At 45.6% G+C, this 21,128-nt stretch overlaps 1 protein-coding gene across 1 annotated transcript; it reads right to left on the bottom strand.

Annotated features, from left to right (window-relative positions):
* LOC102174044 (antileukoproteinase) lies at positions 1,089 to 3,428 on the bottom strand. Its single transcript, XM_005688590.3, has 4 exons — positions 3,312 to 3,428; positions 2,494 to 2,652; positions 1,860 to 2,009; positions 1,089 to 1,278 (listed from the first exon to the last, which is right to left on the bottom strand). Exons 1-4 carry the CDS (start codon positions 3,391 to 3,393, stop codon positions 1,274 to 1,276), a joined length of 396 nt encoding a protein of 131 aa, XP_005688647.2. The 5' UTR covers positions 3,394 to 3,428; the 3' UTR covers positions 1,089 to 1,273.

The raw sequence follows: 21,128 nt of genomic DNA on the forward strand, positions 1-21,128 counted from the left end.
AAAAATGTGGAGCAAATTCCCCTACTTGGCCCTAGCTCTAGGAATTCCAGCTCTTATTACTTTCCACTCCACTGAGTTGAGAACAATATCACCCTCCTGTGTTTCTGGCCAAGAACATATGTTCCACGTGACCTACTGTGACAATATTCCTATTATTGGGAAAGGCAGTCTCAAGCATCCCCCACTGCAGAAGAAGGGGCCTTTGACCTGAAATATGATACTTGCTTACCAAGAGACAAAGAGTCCACAGAGCCCGTGTCAGACTTACTGCATGTGTGGAAATATCTTCCCCTGTTTCAACCTCAACACATGCTCCTTCATTTTGTGTCAGTGTGTGTGCCCTTGGGCATCTGGTCAACCCCAAGCTGTATCTGTCCTCAGCAAGGAATGAATGGGGTGGAGTCCATTTACCAGTACATGAGAGGAGCGCATGTAGGTAAATTGCCCAGTGTCAGCTGCCAGGAGAGACTCCCTGGTCATGGGAGATCAAAGCCCAAAGCGTGATTATGTTTTTGCTTTCCTTGGAGACTCTGATACCAATATATTGGGTTGGCAAAAATTGGGGTTTTGTTTTGCAGGATGTTACGGAAAGATGCGAACAAAATGTTTTGGTCAACCCAATACAATGGACAGAAGCGTTTGGAGTCCTCCCACATGACTGATAATCAGTTCATGTTGTTCTGCTCAACACTTATTTTAAGACAGAAGAAGCTGTGTCTCGGGAGAGAGAAGAAATGAAAAAGGCTCAAGATCACCACAGAAGGCAAGTATCCACCATTTTTTGAGAGCCTGCACTGGCCCCGTAACATTGCTATTCATTTTGCATTGCACATACCAATGCTTCATACACTTCGAGAAACTGATTTTTATCACCACTTTGCAAGTTAAGAGATTAAGATGTTAGAGATAAAGTTGTTTGTCCCAAATCACAGAGCTGAGTCTTTTCACAACTATGATGTGAACTCATGACTAGCTCCTAAGCCTCTTTCTTCCACTCCATATCTGTAGGAGGGAAGCCTCTTATCCAGATATTTCCTCATCACCACCCACCCACCTTATCCTCCCCAGTGTATCACAGAAGCAGGATGTACAGAGAGAAACATGCTCATTTATTTATTTATAAGTCAACAGGCATTTGTTGGCTTCTTCTGCAAAGAAAGATATTGGTATTAGAACCAAGTCTTCGCCACGGAGTGATTCAAGCCTGGGTGTAGAAATGGAATTCGCACACCACACAGCATAAGAATCCAGAGACTCTCCCAAACAGCAGGAATCAGGCTGGGAGAGAAAATGAGATCAAGGCTTCAATATTGGAACCAGCCGAGTCATCTTCACATCCTTCCCCCCAAGAAATCCCTTGAGATAGAGAAAATAGCAAGGTGCTGATATAGTTGAATGAGTCTTGGTATCAGGAGGCTGAGTACAAGCCTCTATTTTACTAGAAAATTCTATAAATCAGAGCCTTCAGCTGGATTATCCTCAAAATCCACTGGTCCCTTGGGCTTAGACCCTAAACAACATCCTGGAAATAACCTTAATAACACACACTGAACAGTACTTTTGACAATGCACTTTCAAGTTCATTATATCCATTTTACATATAAGGAAGCTGAGACTGAGAGTTACTTGCTCGGGACCCTTACTCAGAAGGGCTGGGATAGAATCAAAGCCACGAGCCATTCTATGGAAATTCTTGCCCTGAAGCCTGGGAGAGAGGGCTCTTGAAGACCACGGAGTCTGGCAGAAGCTCTGCTTGGGGTTGGGATCAGGAGTGCCCTGTTCATATGCTGGGAACTTCAGAGGGTAGAGACAGAAAGAGTCAGAGGGAAGGAGGTCAGCCTGCCCCAGCCCCTCCTTACCTTTCACAGGGGAAAGGCAGACTTTTCCACACATGGCCTTGCAGCACTTTAATGCACCTATGCACTGGTCGTCTGTCTCACAGTGATTGAGGGGTTTAAGCATCAGACATTGGCCATGGACCACTGGACACGTCCCAGGCTTCTTCTTAACTGGAGAGAGTAGAGTCATGGGTTAGAAGGCTTAGGCCTTCCACATCACGCACCCCACCCCCCGGCCCACTTCTGGGCCGCAGCCCCTGCCCTAGCCTGAGCAGAGAGAATCCTCCTGTGTCCATGACCTCCATGTCTTTCCTGAGGCCAAGAAGTACCCGCTGAACATAGGATCTGTTTCTCCTCTGACATCAAACCCTCAGTCAACACAGGAGGCCAGTTTTCCAGTGCTGAGTGGTTGGGTGGCTGCCCACTGCCTGGCTATCTGAATGACCAGATGACTATTACCTGCAAAACTGACCTCTTGGCAGACTGGCTGCTGTACCAGCCAAGTGGGTAACTTCCTGTCTGGGGCTGGATGACTTCCTGACAAACTCTGCTCAACAATTCTTGGCAAGGAGGAGGCCTGGCAGGACCTGCCCCCGTCTCCCCAAGGCTGTGTCCTTCGTTCCACTCCTCCCCACCAGCTCTTCCACCTTCTCACCTGGGTTTGTGATGTTGACAGGGTCCAGACATTCGGTTCCGCAAGTGTCGAGGCAACATCTCTTCTTGTGCGGACACTGCCAGTCACTACTGCACTTGGGTTTCTCATTTCCAAAGCACTGGGCAGATTTTCTAGGAGGGCAGGCCCCAGCTTTCAAAGCTTTTGAAGAGAAGTTCAAGAGTTTGGAGGGGGCTGGGTGATAAGTAGGCCATCACAGCTTCTGGACAAAGCACCGCTCTCCAGCAGTGACCCTCGCCCAGGTGACTGTCCACAAAGTCCGAAGGGAAGTCCCCGTCTGGACAAGCTTGATGAAATCACACACATTGTCAGGAGAAAGGCATAGGGCTCCCAGCCAAGGTTTCTGGCCTCAGACAAAAGCAAAGGCTACACGTGGGGAGTAAGCAAGGCTGAGGGTAATGGAGAAGGAGGGAACTAAACAGATAAACGGAACTGACAGGGCAGGAGGAGAGCTAGAGCCTGAGGCAGGAAAACAGATTAATGGAAAGAATCAGCAAGAGTCAGACTGATGACTGGAGAAACAGAAACGAGGAAATGAGGGGGAGAGAGAGAGACGAATAAGAACAGGAATGGAGTGAGACCTGACAGTGAATGGAGTGGGCTGACAGATGGCAGAGTAAAAGGAGAATTTTCAGATGCTCAGAAGCCCTCACAGAGACCCTGGAGCCCAGGTGGACATGAACACACTCCCAGGGATACCTCCCGAAGCTAAGCTCAGAGTTCACAGTCTAGAGAAGGGTACATTCCCACACCACCTCTGACGTTGCAGCCAAGATGGTACCAGGGTATTTCCAACTCACCATTTTCAGCACCTTCCACAGCCCAAAGTGCCAGGGTTCCCAGGGCAAGAAGCACGAAGGGGAAGAGGCCACTGAACTTCATGGTGAGGGCAGGGGTGAAGCTGATGGCCAGACCTCCCAATTTATACCTTCACTAGTGGGTGTGGCCTCCCCAGCATTTCCTTGGCCCCTCCCAGCTTCCATGGCATAAACAGGAAGCCAGAGACCACAAAGCTTGATATCAGAGAGACAGTGGCTCATTCCTGTCCCAGGCAAGACTGCAAGGCCACTGAAATAACTACCAGGGAAGAAATAGAGGAGAGGCTGGCTTGGGAGATCAGCAGGCTTATGAGGAAACTATCTCAGGTGTCCATCTGAACCCTGAACATTGTGGGGGCCCCACGTCCCTTAGCCTTGTTAGTGGAGATGGGGTTAAAAGGTTAACTGCAAGGATGCTATTTAGCCCTGGATTTTTAGGTAAGATGTTGGGAAATGCACCTCTAGTTCTCCCACTCCTGGACTCTCAGGGAATTGTGAAACTCTACTGATTGCTCAATGCAGTTTCTTTCTCAAATTTCAGATAACATTGAGACAAGCTGGGATCTGGGAACTGGGACCCCTTTCTCAGTGCTTGCACCTGGACTAACGGCTCCTAGAGCAACAGAATACAAAGAATCTATAAGGGACTAAAAATAACTGCCCACATGCACAGTTGGGGCAAACTATGAACAATGAGATACAAAAAGCCCAAAAACCCAACTGCCACTTCTGAGATGCGAAGTGGAGCAAAAACAGGGTACTACACAGGCACTCTGCACACAGCACCGCCAAGGAGGGGGCCAGACCACGCAAGCCACCCCTCCAGCCCCTGGACTCCTCTGCACCCACACTCCACACAGAGGACCAGCTCACCCGCCCCCCCCAAGAAGGTGAGCAAGAAAAACTGTTACTTGTTTTTGCTCCCTGGTGTCCCAATAAAAACTTGCCTGAATTAAGAAACCTTATCTGACCTCTTCTCGATTTCCATTGATTAAAAGATTCCAAGAACCCAGGTGGGTCACAGCAAATCCTTCAGCTAACAGATATTGATCTCTGCGCCCCTCCCCCCTCCCCAATATTTATACTCTTATGTCTCCAGTGCGTATTCCGTGTCTGGACACGGAAGGTGCTCATAAACAGTTGTCACATAAAAGATACAGAAGAAAGAGCTCCGCCTTCAACAAATCTCTTTGGAGCTCAGGTTTCCTGACTGAAATGGGACGATTCTAACAAATCAGGCTTCTCAGAGAGTTGTGAGGTTATGGGTGTGGAAGGATTCTGAAAAGAATAAATGAATTGTTTCCCTTATGACTGAACAGAACTGAATCTGAACTAAAGGGGCAAAGCAGCTCACCAGTCACTATAATCAACATTTAGTTATAGTGTGTAATTTGAGATGTTAGAGGAATGCTTCCTATCCCCTTCCTACCCCTACAAATTTCATGCCATGACAAAAAGTGAGCTTTTCTCTAGTTGCAGCAAGTGCGTGCTACTGTCTGTGGTGCACGGACCTCTCACTGCAGTGAGTTCTCTTGCTGTGGAGCACCAGCTCTGGGGTGCACGGCCTTCAGTAGCCGAGGAACGTGGGCTCAGTTGTTTCGGCTCCCGGGCTCTAGAGCACAGGCTCAGTAGCTGTGGTGCATGGGCTTGGTTGCTCCATTGCATGTGGGATTTTCCCAGATCAGGGGAAATCCCTGATCATTGACATCATTGAACCCATCAGACATTGGCCATCATGGAACCTGTGTCTCCTGCATTGGTAGGTGGATTCTTTAGCACTGAGCCACCAGGGAAGCCCTGAGTAGATGATTTCTAATTATCAAGGGAGTGATCATTCTCTCTAGAACCCAAGCCAAATTTGTCTCACTGCAAAATCCAAACTCTTGCCCCATTATCATGTAACTTCTTGATGCTTGGAAGTTCCCCATTCACTCTTCAAAGTAGAGGTTTGTGGAAATTCAAATAGACACAAGAGTCTTGCATTGCCAAGCTCCGCATGAACTAATTTGTAAAATATCCTCCAACTAGACAGACAGTTGATACCTGTATGCAGAAGTCACTCAATGATTTAAATTTGGGGGGACTTCCCTGGTGGTCCAGTGGTTAAGAATCCATCTTCCAAAGCAGGGGATAAAGACCCAGTGCAGTTTAAAGAAAAATGGTGGGAAAAGAAAAAAGAAAATAAAAATGCCCCAGAGAGCTACTATGTGGGGGCTTTCACTCCTAGCAGGCACACTCAGTAGGGCAAGTGAGAGACAGAATGTCTGACTTCCATCAGTGGGAAATAGCACAGTCGGGTCAAACAGCCTGGCTTAGGTTCAGCACTCTGGTTCTCACTTACACCATCCTGGGGACGATTCGATTCTTCTTACTCCGGGATAAGAATGACAGAATTGGCCAGACTTCCCACTCTGTTACTTCCTATTTTTTTTCCTCAATGTCACACTCAAGAGACTATCTGCCATTTTCTAAATATTTGCCTCATAAAGTTTGAAAGAGAGGAACTTCCCTGGTGGTCCAGGGGTTAAGAAACTGAGCTGCTACTGCAATGGGCAAGGGTTCAATTCCTGGTCAGGGAATTAAGACTCATAAGCTGCACGGCATGGCCAAAAAGAAAGAGTGAAAGAGAGAATGCTCCAGCTAAAGTTCTCTATCTGTGATTGATTATAAAAAGCCAACTCCATTCTCATCAGGAGACTTCTGTGATCAATTAGCAATGTCTGCATGGACACTATATGAGGATTACGACATTGTTTGATCGTTTCTGTCCTTTGTACATGTGGTTCTAAGTTTTTAAATCATAGACTGTTGGGAATTCCCTGGTGGTTTGGTGGTTAGGATTCCGTGCTGATTACGGTTTGGGGAAATAAGATTCTGGAAACCATACAGAATGGCATATATCTATCTAATGGACTGTTAAGATTAAAAGGGATTCAAAGGTCAGGTCAGCAAGCTGTAGCCTAGAGACTAAATCTAGACAACTGTTTATTTTTCTAAATGACTTTTTATTGGAACACAGACACACATTCATCTACGTGTTGTCTGAGGATACTTTCTCACTACAGTAGGAGGGTTGTATAGTTGTGGGAGAGACTCAAATTAGTCTTTAGACAAAGCCTATATTTACTGTCGGTCCTTCACAGAATATGTTTGCTGCCTCCTGATCCAGAACCAACCTCCCACTGGGAGCGGGAGACTGAGGCCCTCGAGAGAAGGTACAAGCTTGAAGCTGCAGAATGAATGAATTACATGACACCAGACTGAGCATTTCTAAAACTGGTTACTCCCATGCTGATCCCCAGAACCTATTTGGTAATGATAATGGGTGGACGCTTGTCCCTCCAAGCCCGATCTCAACCCAAGATTGATTCACTGAGCCTAGATCTCACACACTCTACGCTGCTGCTGCTAAGTCTTTTATAAATACTATAGACTCATTCATTCATTCAGTTCATTCACACAAAAATCATTTAATGAATTCTTACTGCGTGCCTGGCTCTCAGGCTGCAATCAAGATACACACAGTCAATACCACGTGGTTGCTAAGAACTTAAACTTCACGACATTATAAATCAATTATGCTTCAATAAAATAAATATTTAAAAGTATAAATCAACTATACTCCAATACAATAAATAAATTAAAAATGATAGATCAACTGTACTTCTATAAAATATAAATTTAAAAAAAAAGAACCTTGGGATTTCCTTGGTGGTCTAGTGGTAAAGACGCCACTCTTCTGGTGCAGGGGGCACAGGTTCAATCCCTGGTTGGGGAACTAAGATCTGACAAGCCACAGATCAAAAAAAATTAAGTTAAAAAAAAGAACCTAAGCTTAAGGTCTGAGATACCTAGTTTAGAAGAAAATCATTGACCTTCTCTGAGGCTGTTTCCTCAGCTCTAAGATGGGAGTGTTGGTTTCTCCTGTCATGTGATTGTGGTAAGGAATATTTGACAAGCACTCAGCACAGAGTCCAGTCCACTCCGTGGTGGACATTTTTCTTATGACAATCAGGTACCCTGGATGTGAGGTCCTTGGGTCCTTGGGTCTGGGTCCTTCTTGCTCAGCCCCACTAAATGCCTGACTGAGCCTTTGAAACAGAGTTGTTCACAGGGCATGTGTGCAGGCGGCATGTGTTCCATCTATGTAAACAATTTGATTTTTAAATATATTACAAAATTCACAGGCCTATGTGAAGTATCATGGTTTATCCACGAAGGTTTGAAATAATTGTAGAGAGGGAATTCCCTGGTGGCCCAGTGGTTAAGACTCCATGCTTCTAATGCAAGGGGCGCAGGTTCGATCCCTGGTCAGGGAACTAAGATCCCACAAGCCATATAGTATGGCCTAAATAAATAAATAAAAATACTTAACAAAACAAAACAGAGGTTTCTTGAAGGAGAAGGATGAAATTTAGAAACGTAAGCCTGAAATTTAGAAACTCTGCCTGACTTTCCAACCTGCTGTCCTACAGAATTCAGACACAAGAATGCAAGATTCTTACCCAAATTTTCAGCCTGCCCTATGAATTTCATACTTACCAAAAGCCGGGAATGCAAGAGCCAATATTTTAAAAAGATACTGTCTTTTGTTCTCTCTCACTCTTTAATCCTCGCACTGTTTATCCATCTATCTATCATCTAGGTATCACGTGTATATATGTGTCTGAAAGTGAAAGTGTCAGTCGCTCAGTCATGTCAGACCCTGCCACCCCATGGACTGTAGCCCCTCAGGCTCCTCTGTCCATGAAATTCTCCAGGCAAGAATACTGGAGTGGGTAGCCATTTCCTTTTCCAGGGGATCTTCCTGATCCAGGGATAGAACTCAGGTCTCCTGTATTGCAGGCGAACTCTTTACTGCCTGAGCCACCAGGGAAGCCCATATATAAATATAGATACCCGGCGGCTCAGATGGTAAAGAATCTACCTGCTATGTGGGAGACCTGGGTTCGATCCCTGAGTTTGGAAGATCGCCTGCAGGAGGGCATGACAACCCACACCAGTATTGTTGCCTGGAGAATCCCCATGGCAGGCTACAGTCCAAGGGGTCCCAAAGAGTCGGGCATGAGTGAGCGACTAAGCACATCTCAGCACATAGGCATAGATACAGGTATATAAATATATAGGTATCATATAGAAAGGTTCTCTTTCTCTCGAGAACCTTAATCAATATACCTTTCCATCCTCTGCAATCCCCAATACTATTTATTTACTTATTGCCCATGAGGCTGTATCATCCACTACGCCAGCCCTCAATATGAGTGTCCAGTGACTGTCTCAAAGGTTGTTCCTTTTTGATCACAAATGCAGCTAGCAGGAAGGTGGTCTGGCAGCTGGTGGCTACTGTCCATGCTGAGTAGTGGGATGGGACCCAGAGCACCCATGGGACTCTGCCCTCTCCCTGTGAGTATCCTCATGCCTATGGGAAGCAAAGTCAAATGACAAGTTAAAAATATCAAGGAAGTTCCCTGGTGGTCCAGTGGTTAGGATTTCCCTGCTGGGACCCAGGGTTCAAACCCTGATCAGAGAACTACTATCTTGTAGGGTGCATAGTGTGGCCAAAAAAGAAAACCCCCCAAAACTTGACAGGTTGCAAAGGAAGGGAAAGAGTTTGCTTGGGTTTTTGTTTTTTAGTATCTTTAACAGCACTTTTTCCCTGACTTTTCTTTCTTTTCCTTTTTTTTTTTTTTTTTGCCACATGGCACGTGGGATCTTAGTTCCTTGACCAGGGATCGAACATCAACCCCCAGTACTGGAAGCTCAGAGTCTTAACTCCTGAACCACCAGGGAAGTCTTACCTTTTTCCTGGTTTTGAAGAGAGGCCCGCACACTTCCACTTTGCCCGGAGCCCTGTAACACTGCGTGCCCTTGGTCAGGACACTACAGCTCTGTGAGCCTCAGTCTCCCCATCTGTATAATGAGAAGGTTGAACTAGGAGGTGAAGGGCTTGTCTAGAACTGATGTTGCCATGACTCTACATCCCGGCACAGACTGGGGACACAGCTGGTGGGCTCTCCTGTTCTCAGAGGCACTCTTGGCTATGCTCACAAGCTGGCCTCTTAAGACCTAGGGTAGGAAGAGGGGCCAGGAGGGGCCAGTGGCTGTTCCTTCTTAAGACTGTGAGACTCACGGCCATGCCTGTCTGACTGTCTCTCCCTCCTTCTCTCTCAAATACCATCTGCCCTGCCATTCACTGGTGCTGGGGGAGAGGAGAGCAGCGGGTCTCTGACATCCTTTATGTTAGATGCTCTTCTCTGTGCCTCAGTTTACCTACCTCTTTGCCAATTGATTTATTTGTCTCCACACTACACTATGTCTTCCCTGGTGGCTCAGCTGGTAAAGAATCTGCCTGCAATTCAGGAGACCTGGGTTCACTCCCTGGGTTGGGAAGATCCACTGGAGAAGGGAATGGCTACTCACTCCAGTATTCTTGCATAGAGAATTCCATGGATAGAGCCTGGCAGGCTATGGTCCTAGGGGTCGCAAAGAGTTGGACATAACTGAGCAATTAACACTGGTTTCTTTGAGAGAGAAAAATGTGTCATTAAAAGATCACAGACTTTGGAATTACATGGACCTGGTTTCAAATCCTGACTCTCCCACTTAATAAATGTCCCTTTGCATAATTATAGTTAATCAGGACTGAGCATTTGCTATGTTTCAGGCTTAGTGCTGAGCCCATTGCATGATTTATCACTTTTAAACACCACGACAATATGTTAAGTAGGTGTAACAATCATCCAATTTTCTAAATAGGCTCAGAGTCCGCCTTGCATACAAGGTACAGAAAGAGGGAGTACTCCAGGTGCAATTGATCGGGGAATGCCTAACCTGATGCTACTTGCCCAAATCTGAAAGCACCCAAGTGGTACCCTGAGGCCAAAGCTAGGGTAGAAGAGAGAACCCCTGTGAGGATCACCTCTCTAGCTTGTGCAATTCGTGTGCCCAATGTACAGATGGTAAATGAGCCCCAGAGAGAAATATCAATTATCACGAGCTTTGTTTGATGTTATCTTTTAAAAAGAATAGGGAAATCCCTGGCAGTCCAGTGGTTAGTACTCAGTGCTTTTTACAGCTGTGGCCCAGGTTCAGTTCAGAACTAAGGTGCTAAGACTCTGCAATCCACGAATGCAGCCAAAAAAAAAAAAAGGAAATAATATACATATTTTAATTTTGATGGAGTCAGTTTTACCCATCTCTCCCTCTATGGATTGTACCGTTTATGTCAAATTCTCCTTACACAATCCCTTCCATTTTCTTTAAATCTTTTTATGAATTTTGTCTTCCACATTTAAGTCATTAATTCACTTGGAATTTATTCTTTGTGGAAAGTTTGAAGTAGGGATCTTGTTTCCATTTTTTCCTAATATGGAATGCATATCATTGATTCCCTATTAATTTATAAACTACATCTATTTTGTCCCAAGTTTTCATATATAGATGTATTTCTGGGCTCTAGTTTTACCCAATTTGTCTATTATCAAATCTGTCTTCCTTAATGCTCTTAAAAAAAAATTATTTCTTTGCCTGTGCCAGGTCTTACTTGCAGCACACAACATCTTTGATCTTCCTTGAGGGATGTAGGTTCTTTTTAGTTGCAGCAAGTGTGATCTAGTTCCCAGACCAAAGACCTAACCCAGGCCCCCTGCATTGGGAGTGAGGAGTTTTAGCCACTGGACCACCAGGGAAGTCCCTGGTGCTCTGTTAATGAACATCTATGTTTTAAAAATCTTGGTGCTTTACAGCACAAGTGTTTTCTGTTTTACTTACTCAGAATTGTTTTGGCTATTGTTGCCTTTTTACTCTACCACATACATTTTAGGGTCAATTTCTCAAGATCTTTAAAAAATTGCATCAGAGCTATATATTACGGAGAGGAGCCAAAATATTTACCATGTTATGTCTTCATATACATATATATATATATATATACACACATATATATATAATGAGCATCACTCTATTCAAGTCTTCAAATCAATAAAGATTGTTTTTCATAAGACTCTTGCAAACTTTTCCTTGATTAATTTTTAGTAATAAATTTCATGACTACTGTGAATAGGATTTTTCCCTCTTTTTAATTTATTTTATAGTTTTTGGTGTGTAAGCATGCAATTAGTCTTTTGTATATTGACTTTTGTCATTGCAAACTCAATATGTTTTCTCATGAATTTCAATAGTTTACCCATGACTCTCTAGGATTTCATCTGAAGACATTCATATCATCTGTAAGCACTGATCATTCTATCTTTTCCTTGGCCGCTCCTGTACCTCTTTATTTTTATGTCCAATTCTACTGCACTGGCCTACAATCGGTAGTTTGATATTGAATCAGAGTACTGATTGAGGGAAAGTGAGAGAAAATGGCTTAGTCGTGTTTCACTCTGGCAACTCCAGGCCAGAATACTGGAGTGGGTAGCCCTTCCCTTCTCCAGGAGATCTTCCCAACCCAGGGACTGAACCCAGGTCCAGATAGATAGAGGGAACCAGGATTCAATCCCTGGGTTGGGCAGATCCTCTGGAGAAGGGAATGGCAATCCACTCCAGTATTCTTGCCTGGAGAATTCCATGGACAGAGAAGCCCGGTGGGCTACAGCTCGTGGGGTCGCAAAGAGTCAGACACGACTGAGCGACTAACACACGCAGTGATAGAGGGAATCCTGGGCTTTACTGTCTTTAAGGGTGCCGCTTTTAGAGTTTCATCATTGAGTAAAATACTTGCTGTAAGTGTTTGTAAATAATCTTTATCAGGTGAAGAATGTTCACTTTGGTTGCTAGCATATTGTGTGTTTTTTTTATGAATGATCATAGAAAAATATGGAATAATTTTTATGAATCAATTTAAGGATTTATTTGGACTTTTTTCTGTAAACTTTTAATTTATTTAATCATATTGATAATTTCCTGTTCTTGAACTAACCTTAAACTCCTGGGATGTACCTTAATTATTTACAATTTTAGCATACTGAGAAATTCTATATCCTAACATGTATTATACTTGTCACTTTTGAAATAATGTCAGGTGTATAGAAAAGAGTTGGAAGAATAGTACAAAGAGCTATCATTTTTCTTTCACCCAGATCCACTAAATGTTAACCTTTTGCCACATTTATCATTCTCTTTCTTCCGTGTGTGTGAGAGATAATAGTTTATTCTGACCATTGAGAGTAAGTTGTACATATCACGCTCCTTTATACACGAGTACTTCATTTACATTTCCTATAAATAGCTTGGTTACATTTTTATAGCAGCCTTAATGGAACATTTAAATATTGGGGTACATACTATTCTGCTATAAATTTTACTTTTCTGTTACTTCATTTCTATAATTATAGTTAGATGTGATGTTTTTGATTTCATATGTGTAGCAAAGTTATATGAGATATTAATTTCATTTCAGATTAGTAAAGGGGTTATAACAAAAGATTTGTTACAAAAGAAAAAAAAAGACACCAGAATCTATAGCGTTGAAAACCACTTATCTAGATAATCTCCACTGGGCCTCTGACTGTGATGCAAGTTTGGACTTGACTTTAGGAAACAGTACGTCCATTTCCAGCCCACCCAGAGATCCAGCAAACTGGGAGAATCCCAGCAAACCGTTTCAGGGATGGAGAGCAGAGGCTAGAGCGGAATCTATGGATTGACTCCCTCAACATCCGTTTCACCCTTGTTCCTGTATCTCTCTGTTGCCAAGAGGCGGGAAGGTTAAAAGGTATATTTCTTTTTTTTTAAGATTTTTTTGATGTGGACCATTTAAAAACTTTTTATTGAATCTGTTACAATGTTGCTTCTGCTTTTTCCTGTTTTTGGTTTTATATCCACTTGGCATGTGGGATCTTAATTCCCCAACAAGGGATCAAACCCACAACCCCTGAATTGGAAGCTGAAGTCAACCACTGGACCACCAGGGAAGTCCCCAAAGTTATATTTCTGAGACCAACCCTCCACCCCTAAAGCTGGGGTTCTGGGTGTGGTTTGCATTTCACCAATCTGATGCACTATCTAAAGTCTCCAACCAGAGCTTAGTCTGGAGAGAAGCAAAACCCAGGGCACACATCATGGCAGAACTGTGGCCAAGGCAACGTGACTTGAGGGAGAAAATTTATCCAGAAACTCAGTTTATAGCCCTCTTCTCTAGACTGTCAAGGGTTTCCCTGGAGGCTCAGATGGCAAAGAGTCTGCTTACAATGCGGGAGACGTGGGTTCAATCCCTGGGTGAGGAAGATCCCCTGGAGAAGGAAATGGGTACCCATTCCAGTATTCTTACCTGGTGAATTCCATGAACAGAGGACCCTGGAGGGCTAAAGTCCATGGGGTCACAAAGAGCTGGACATGACTGAGCGACTAACATTTTCATTTTCACTTTTCTTTAGCTAGAAGACCTTATCAGTGGGAGCAGAGTGGAGAGGGGACCCTGAGGTTAGGACATTCCTGGCCTCCTCCTATCTTACCATGTATCAAGGTACCATATTGGCTTAATTTGAAATGTTGCAGCACAGTTTCCTTGTACAAAATGGTTAAAATGATGGAAGAAAGTGTTGAAGTTGGAAATGCCAGGTAGATGCTCCCCCTAAGGGGTGAATGGGCAGGTGATCTCTTATGCATGGCCCAGGGCGCCAGAGGGTGTGTTCACAGTGGGTTTTGCATGAGTTCAGCCTCCTCTGATCGTCTGCAACGGGGTTATATGGGAAATGCACACCGTTGAGATTGTGTGGGAGTCTGAGCATCACATACTGGCCTCCGGATACATCTAAGCTTTCGTCACAACAGGGAAGCACAGGCCATGGGTCGTCTTCATCATTATGCTTCTCCCCAGCTACTCCTGGAGGTGCAGTTGAGCCCAAAGATCGCTTCAGGCATGAGCAATCCAGCTGTTAGCCACAGTTGGATTTCCCCTGTCAATACAGCCTGTAACTTAGCTTCTGGTCTGTTGCTGTTGTTCAGTTGCTCAGTCGTGTCTGACTCTTTGCAACCTCATGGACTGCAGCATGCCAGGCTTCCCTGTCCTCCACTGTCTCCCAGAGCTTGCTCAAAGTCACGTCCATTGAGCCGGGATGCCATCCAGTCATCTCGTCCTCTGTCATCCCCTTCTCCTCCTGCCTTCAATCTTTCCCAGCATCAGGGTCTTTTCTAACATTTCCGGTAAATGCGGTACACTTGTAACCTTCTGGAAGGCAGCTGAATTGCCAGTGAAAGGGCTCCCCAGCGCTCTTCCCAACCCTTCACCAATCCCTCTTTCCTCCAAGACCTCTGCCTTTGGGGCAGAGGGATAGCCTCCCGCGTTCACCTCAAACTTTCTCCCCATTACTGATGGAGTGGAAAGAGCCCCGGACATAGACACCCTCCTGGAACGGTTTTGGGAACATCTCTTCCCATCTCTGGCCTCAGTTGCCTTATTTGTGAAATAGGACTGGTGATACCAGCCTCAGAGTGTTGCCACAGGAATTGCATGGGGTTGTATAGGATGAAGAGCCCATCATCATCCCTGGAACACATGATGGTCTCTGTACAGATGTGTGACCTTGGCTGTCTGAACCCACCATGAATGGCGTTCCCTTTGGGTCAACCTTGCTCCCTTCCTTCCAGGCTTCTTTTGAAGTACAGGTGCCTCTGGGAGGGGGACATACAAGGCACTGGTCCCTCAAAGCATCAGAGGCTGTGCAGGTATTTCCTCCCACACAGAACTGAGATGACACAGTCCAACACTGGGGAAGGAGGGGTCTGGGCATGAGGGATCCTGGCTGACTGCCCAAACGCACCCACCTTCCCAAAATCATCTGCCATTTCCTCCCTAGCCCACTGAGCTCTTTCTCTGTTCTCCTCGATGTTTGGCCAGTCCTCCCTGGATCAAGGTGGCTCAGTGGTAAAGAATCCGCCAGCCAATGCAAGACACTTAAGAAATGGGGGTTCAGTCCCTGGGCTGGGAAGGACTCCTGGAGAAGGAAATAGCAACCCACTCCACTATTCTTGCCTAGAGAATCCCATGGACAGAGGAGCCTGGTGGGTTACAGTCCATAGGGTCACAAAGAGTCAAGCACAGCTGAGTGACTGAGCACGCATGCACGCATGCCCTTGATCAAGCAGGCGGAGGATCACACCTGCCACAGTGTGGGACTGTGGATGAGGCCACTCTCTACCCAAACTATGTGCCTATGGGGGTGGGAGATGAGGTTATAAGGACTGGAAAATAGGTTCTAAGAAGCACGTCATTGTGTCTGTCTATGGAATGTAACATAGCTGTAAATTACCTAGATAACATCCACTAAAGGGTGCTGAAATGAAACATGAGACATACATAGAGTGGGATACTATGCAGCCCTTACGAAGAATTAACCAGGGCATGGACAAAGGTCTTGGATGCAAGCAACAGACACACCAAGTCTGGATCACTAAGCAGTAAGGGCTTTATTGGAAGGATTTGGGGAAGACCTTTTCACAATGCTAGTGGGGGCACTATTTGCACTGTGTTCCCTGTATATGCCTCCCTCCCACCAAGACTTTTGAAATTGTGCAACTTGGAGGCCTTGCCAGGATATCAGGTAGTTCACTGAAATGAAAATCAGAAATCAGACTCCTCTGTCCCTGGAATTCTCCAGGCAAGGATACCGGAGAGGGTTGCCGTTTTTTTCCTCCAGGGGATTTCCCTGACCCAGGGATCCAACCCTCGTCTCCTGCATTGGCAGGCAGGTTCTTTTCCCCTGAGCCACCTGGGAAGTCCAAGGGCTCTGGGACCCAACTCAGAATCAGAGCTCCAGGCACCATCTAGTGGCCACTGCAGAGATTGCATGAGAAGTACAGGCGAGAAGGAAAAAACAACCCACAGAAGGCGGTCCTGGTCAGCGCCAAGGAGGGGGCTGAGGTTTTGCCTCATTGCCACCTCCATCCTTGAGGTCTCCGTTCCAATCAGGACACATACCCCCGCCGCCCAGGTTTCTCCCTGACTCCCTGCGGTTCTCTCACTGTGATCTTGGGCAGACAACTCGGCTCTCTAGGCGCGGATTCAGTTCAGTTCAGTCGCTCAGTTGTGTCCAACTCTTTGCGACCCCATGGACTGCAGCACGCCAGGCTTCCCTGTCCATCACCAACTCCAGGAGTTTACTCAAACTCATGTCTATCCCGTCGGCGATGCCATCCAACCATCTCATCCTCTGTTGTCCCCTTCTCCTCCCGCCTTCAATCTTTCCAGCATTAGGGTCTTTTCCAGTGAGTCAGTTCTTCTCATCAGGTGGCCAAAGTATTGGAGTTTCAGCTTCAGCATCAGTCCTTCCAAAGAACACTCGGGACTGATTTCCTTTAGGATGGACTGGTTGGATCTCCTTGTAGTCCAAGGGACTCTCAAGATTCCTCTCCAACAGCACAGTTCAAAAGCATCAATTCTTTGGTGCTCAGCCGTCTTTAGAGTCCAGCTCTCACATGCATACATGACTACTGGAAAAACCATAGCTTTGACTAACGGACCTTTGTTGGTAAAGTTATGGCTCTGCTTTTTAATATGCTTCTAGGTTGGTCATAGCTTTTTTTCCAAGGAGTAAGCGTCTTAATTTTACGGCTGCAGTCACCATCTGCAGTGATTTTGGAGTCCAAAAAAATAAAGTCTCTCACTGTTTCCACTATTTCCCCATCTATTTGTCAGGAAGTGATGGGACCAGATGCCATGATCTTAGTTTTCTGCATGTTGAGTTTTAAGCCAACTTTTTCGCTCTCCTCTTTCACTTTCCTCAGGAGGCTCTTTAGTTCCTTTTTGCTTTCTGCCATAAGGGTGGTGTCATCTGCGTATCTGAGGTGATTGATATTTCTCCCGGCACTCTTGATTGCAGCTTGTGCTTCATCCAGCCTGGCATTTCGCATGATGTATTCCGCATGTAACTTAAATAAGCAGGGTGACAGTATACAGCCTTGACCTACTCCTTTCCTGATTTGGAACCAGTCTGTTGTTCCATGTCCAGTTCTAACTGTTGCTTCTTGACCTGCATACAGATTTCTCAGGAGGCAGGTCAGGTGGTCTGGTATTCCCATCTCTCTCAGAATTTTCCATAGTTTGTTGTGATCCACACAGCCAAAGGCTTTGGCATAGTCAGTAAAGCAGAAGTAGATGTTTCTCTGGAACTCTTGGTTTTTTGATGATCCAGCAGATGCTGGCAACTTGATCTCTGGTTCCTCTGCCTTTTCTAAATCCAGCTTGAACATCAGGAAGTTCACAGTTCATGTACTGTTGAAGCCTGGCTTGGAGAATTTTGAGCATTATTCTGCTAGTGAGTGAGATGAGTGCAACTATGCGGCAGTTTGAGCATTCTTTGGCATTGCCTTTCTTTTGGATTGGAATGAAAACTGACCTTTTCCAGTCCTGTAGCCACTGCTGAGTCTTCCAAATTTGCTGGCATATTGAGTGCAGCACTTTCACAGCATCATCTTTCAGGATTTGCAATAGCTCAACTAGAATTCCATCACCTCCGCTAGCTTTGTTCGTAGTGATGCTTCCTAAGGCCCACTTGACTTTGCACTCCAGGATGTCTGGCTCTAGGTGAGTGATCGATCACACCATCGTGGTTATCTGGGTCATGAAGATCTTTTTTTGTACAGTTCTGTGTATTCTTGCCACCTCTTGTTAATATCTTCTGCTTCTGTTAGGTCCCTGCCATTTCTGTCCCTTATTGTGCTCATCTTGCATGAAATGTTCCCTTGGTATCTCTAATTTTCTTGAAAAGGTCTCCAGTCTTTCCCATTCTATTGTTTCCCTCTAGTTCTTTGCACTGATCGCTGATGAAGGCTTTCTTATCTCCCCTTGCTATTCTTTGGAACTCTGCATTCAAATGGGTATAGCTTTCCTTTTCTCATTTGCCTTTAGCTTCTCTTCTTTTCTCAGCTATTTGTAAGGCCTCCTCAGACAACCAGTTTGCCTTTTTACTTTCCTATTTCTTGAGGATGGTCTTGATCACTGCCTCCTGTACAATGTCATGAACCTCTGTCCATAGTTCTTTAGGCACTCTGTCTATTAGTCTAATCCCTTGAATCTATTGTCACTTCCACTGTATAATCCTAAGGGATTTGATTTAGGTCATACTTGAATGATCTAGCGGTTTTCCCTACTTTCTTCAATTTAAGTATGAATTTGGCAATAAGGAGTTCATGGTCTGAGCCTCAGTCAGCTCCCAGTCTTGTTTTTGCTGACTGTATAGAGCTTCTCCATCTTTTGCTGCAAAGAATATAATCAATCTGATCTCAGTATTGACCATCTGGTGATGTCTATGTGTAGAGTCTTCTTTTGTGTTGTTGCAAGAGGGTGTTTGCTATGACCAGTGCTTTCTCTTGGCAAAACTCTGTTAGCCTTTGACCTGCTTTGTTTTGTACTCCAAGGCCAAATTTGCTTGTCACTCCAGGTAGCTCTTGACTTCCTATTTTCACATTCCAGTCCCCTATAACGAAGAAGCCATCTTTTTTGGATGTTAGTTCTAGAAGGTCTTGTAGGTCTTCATAGAACCATTCAACTTCAGCTTCTTCAGCATTACTGGTTGGGGCATAGACTTGGATTACTGTGATACTGAATGGTTCACCTTGGAAATGAACAGAAATCATTCTGTCATTTTTGAGATTGCATCCAAGTACTGCATTTCAGACTCTTTTGTTGACTATGATGGCTACTCCATTTCTTCTAAGGGATTCTTGCCCATAGTAGTAGATATAATGGCCATCTGAGTTAAATTCACCCATTCCAGTCCATTTTAGTTCACTGATTCCTAAAATGTCATTGTTCACTCTTGTCATCTCCTGTTTGACCACTTCCCCTGCCATAAAACAAAGAGGTTGGGCAGGGCACAGGCTAGGCACTGTACTTAGCACTTTTGCTCATCTGACCCTCATGACCAGGTAAGATCTTAATCATCTTGTCTCCCCTCACTCTAGTCACTCCTGACCACCCGTATCTGTGGTTTCATTCACCTGTGAGATCCCCATGGACGCCTGTAGAAATATCAGCTGTAGGTCAAGGCTTAGCTGAAAGTCACCTCCTCCAGGATTTCTCCCTGCTTACCTGCCCTTTGCTCCATCCCTTCACCTGAATTGTCCTCTTTCTGCCACAGGTATAGTCAGGTGGACCTCACCTACTCCAGCCTGAGACTCCCCCAACCCAGGGGCTTTTCTCAATCATCTTTCTCCCTCCTCACCAGGCCCAGTGAGGGGCCAGGCATAGGTGTGATTCACAATGCCTGCTCTGAGTTTGGTCCTCTTGACTTCAAGCCCTGTGTGATAGACAGAATAATGCCCCCCCCGCCACCCCGCAAAGATGTCCACATCCTAATCTCTGGAACCTGAGAATATGTTACCTTACATGGCAAAGAGAGTTTGCAAGGACTTCCCTGGGGGTCCAGTGGCTGAGACTCTGTGCTTCCAATGCAGGGGACTCGGGTTCAATTGCTGGTCAGGGAACTAGATCCCACATGCTGCAGCTAACACTGGGAGCAGCCAAATGAATAATTTTTTAAAAAACTTTTTTGGAAGAGAGCTTGCAGATAATAAAGAACTTCAGATGGGGAAGTTATCATGGATTATCTGGATCATCACAAGTGTCCTTATACAGCGGAGGCAGGAAGGTCAAAGTTAGAGAAGGAGGCATGATGCCAGAAGCAGAGACTGAGGTGATGAAGGAATTCAGGTAGCTTCTAGAAGTTGGAAAGGGCAAGGAACCAAGTCTCCAGCCCTGCCAGGCCATTTGAGACTTCTGACCCCAAGAATGTTTGTAATGATTAAGCCAATGAATTTGTGATGATGCTAGAGCAGCCACAGGAAATGAAAATACACTGGCTCAGCTTCGTACTCCTTATGTGACTCTGGGAGACTTAACCTCTCTTTGACTCAGTTTTCTCCTGGTAATGATAAAGGCAAAAATTCCTACCTCACAAGGTTGTTGTGATGATAAAATGAAAATACCTGCAAGTCGCTTTGAATAATGCCAGAGACTGAGCATGTTAGCTATTCATAGCTTGCGTTAAGCGAGAGCCTAATAGGTACCAGGCACAAGGTCAGATGCCTTAGAATAATTTCCTCCATTCTCACCACCACCCTTGGGAGTGACTATTTCAATCCCCATTTTACACATAAGGAAACAAACCCAGAGTAATTTGCCTGTCATCACTCTAGGACTGGAAGCATTTTCATCCTCGCAGTTTCTCACATGCACTTGGGAGACTGTACCGGTTTCCCTCTTTACCTATAGAGGATTAGTTTTTATTTTGTTTTTGTATTTTTGGAGGAGAGCAGAGGGTGAAGAAGAGGCTGTGCAGGCCACTTTGGGCCAGACGTCCTGGCTGCCCCTCCCAAAAAAAACCCCACACACCTCCTCCTTATCTGGTACAGGGAGATAAAATCCGAATGAAACTCACCAATGCGCCCCCGCCCCACAACCCGTCCCTTCAGAAGGTCCGATTACTGCCTCCCGCTTCTTCATCACTCACCCCCCAACTCCGCCCAGTTCTAACAGCCCTTAAGCCAGACTCGGGGGGACACCAGGAGACGGGCACAGCCAGAGAGCCAGGTGCCTGACCGCTGAGAGATGGAGGGCAGACTTGCCCAGACCCCAAGGGTAACAGTGGAGCCCCCTTCCCACCGCCTGCATAAGGAGCCATCTGTTCTCGGCTGAATAAACCAGCGAGGGGAAGCAGCTCGCAGTCCCCTGCCCCCCGGCCCGACCCCCGCACAATGCGCCTTTCTCCGAGGAGACGCCGCCTGGGCGCCGCCGGAGAGCGCTCCGTCTGGCCTCCCCTCCCCGTGGCGGCACAGCAAGACACACACACCGACCCCGTG

Source organism: Capra hircus, chromosome 13 (assembly GCF_001704415.2).
Source record: "Capra hircus breed San Clemente chromosome 13, ASM170441v1, whole genome shotgun sequence".
Classification (NCBI taxonomy): domain Eukaryota; kingdom Metazoa; phylum Chordata; class Mammalia; order Artiodactyla; family Bovidae; genus Capra; species Capra hircus.

Bases quoted from the DNA above. Each gene is read 5' to 3' on its own strand.
- LOC102174044 (XM_005688590.3), bottom strand. From the start codon at position 3,393: ATGAAGTTCAGTGGCCTCTTCCCCTTCGTGCTTCTTGCCCTGGGAACC. The intron at 2,653-3,311 runs GTGAGTTGGAAA...TCTCTTCAAAAG, and splicing joins TGTGGAAGGTGCTGAAAATG to CTTTGAAAGCTGGGGCCTGC. The intron at 2,010-2,493 runs GTGAGAAGGTGG...TACTCTCTCCAG, and splicing joins TGTCAACATCACAAACCCAG to TTAAGAAGAAGCCTGGGACG.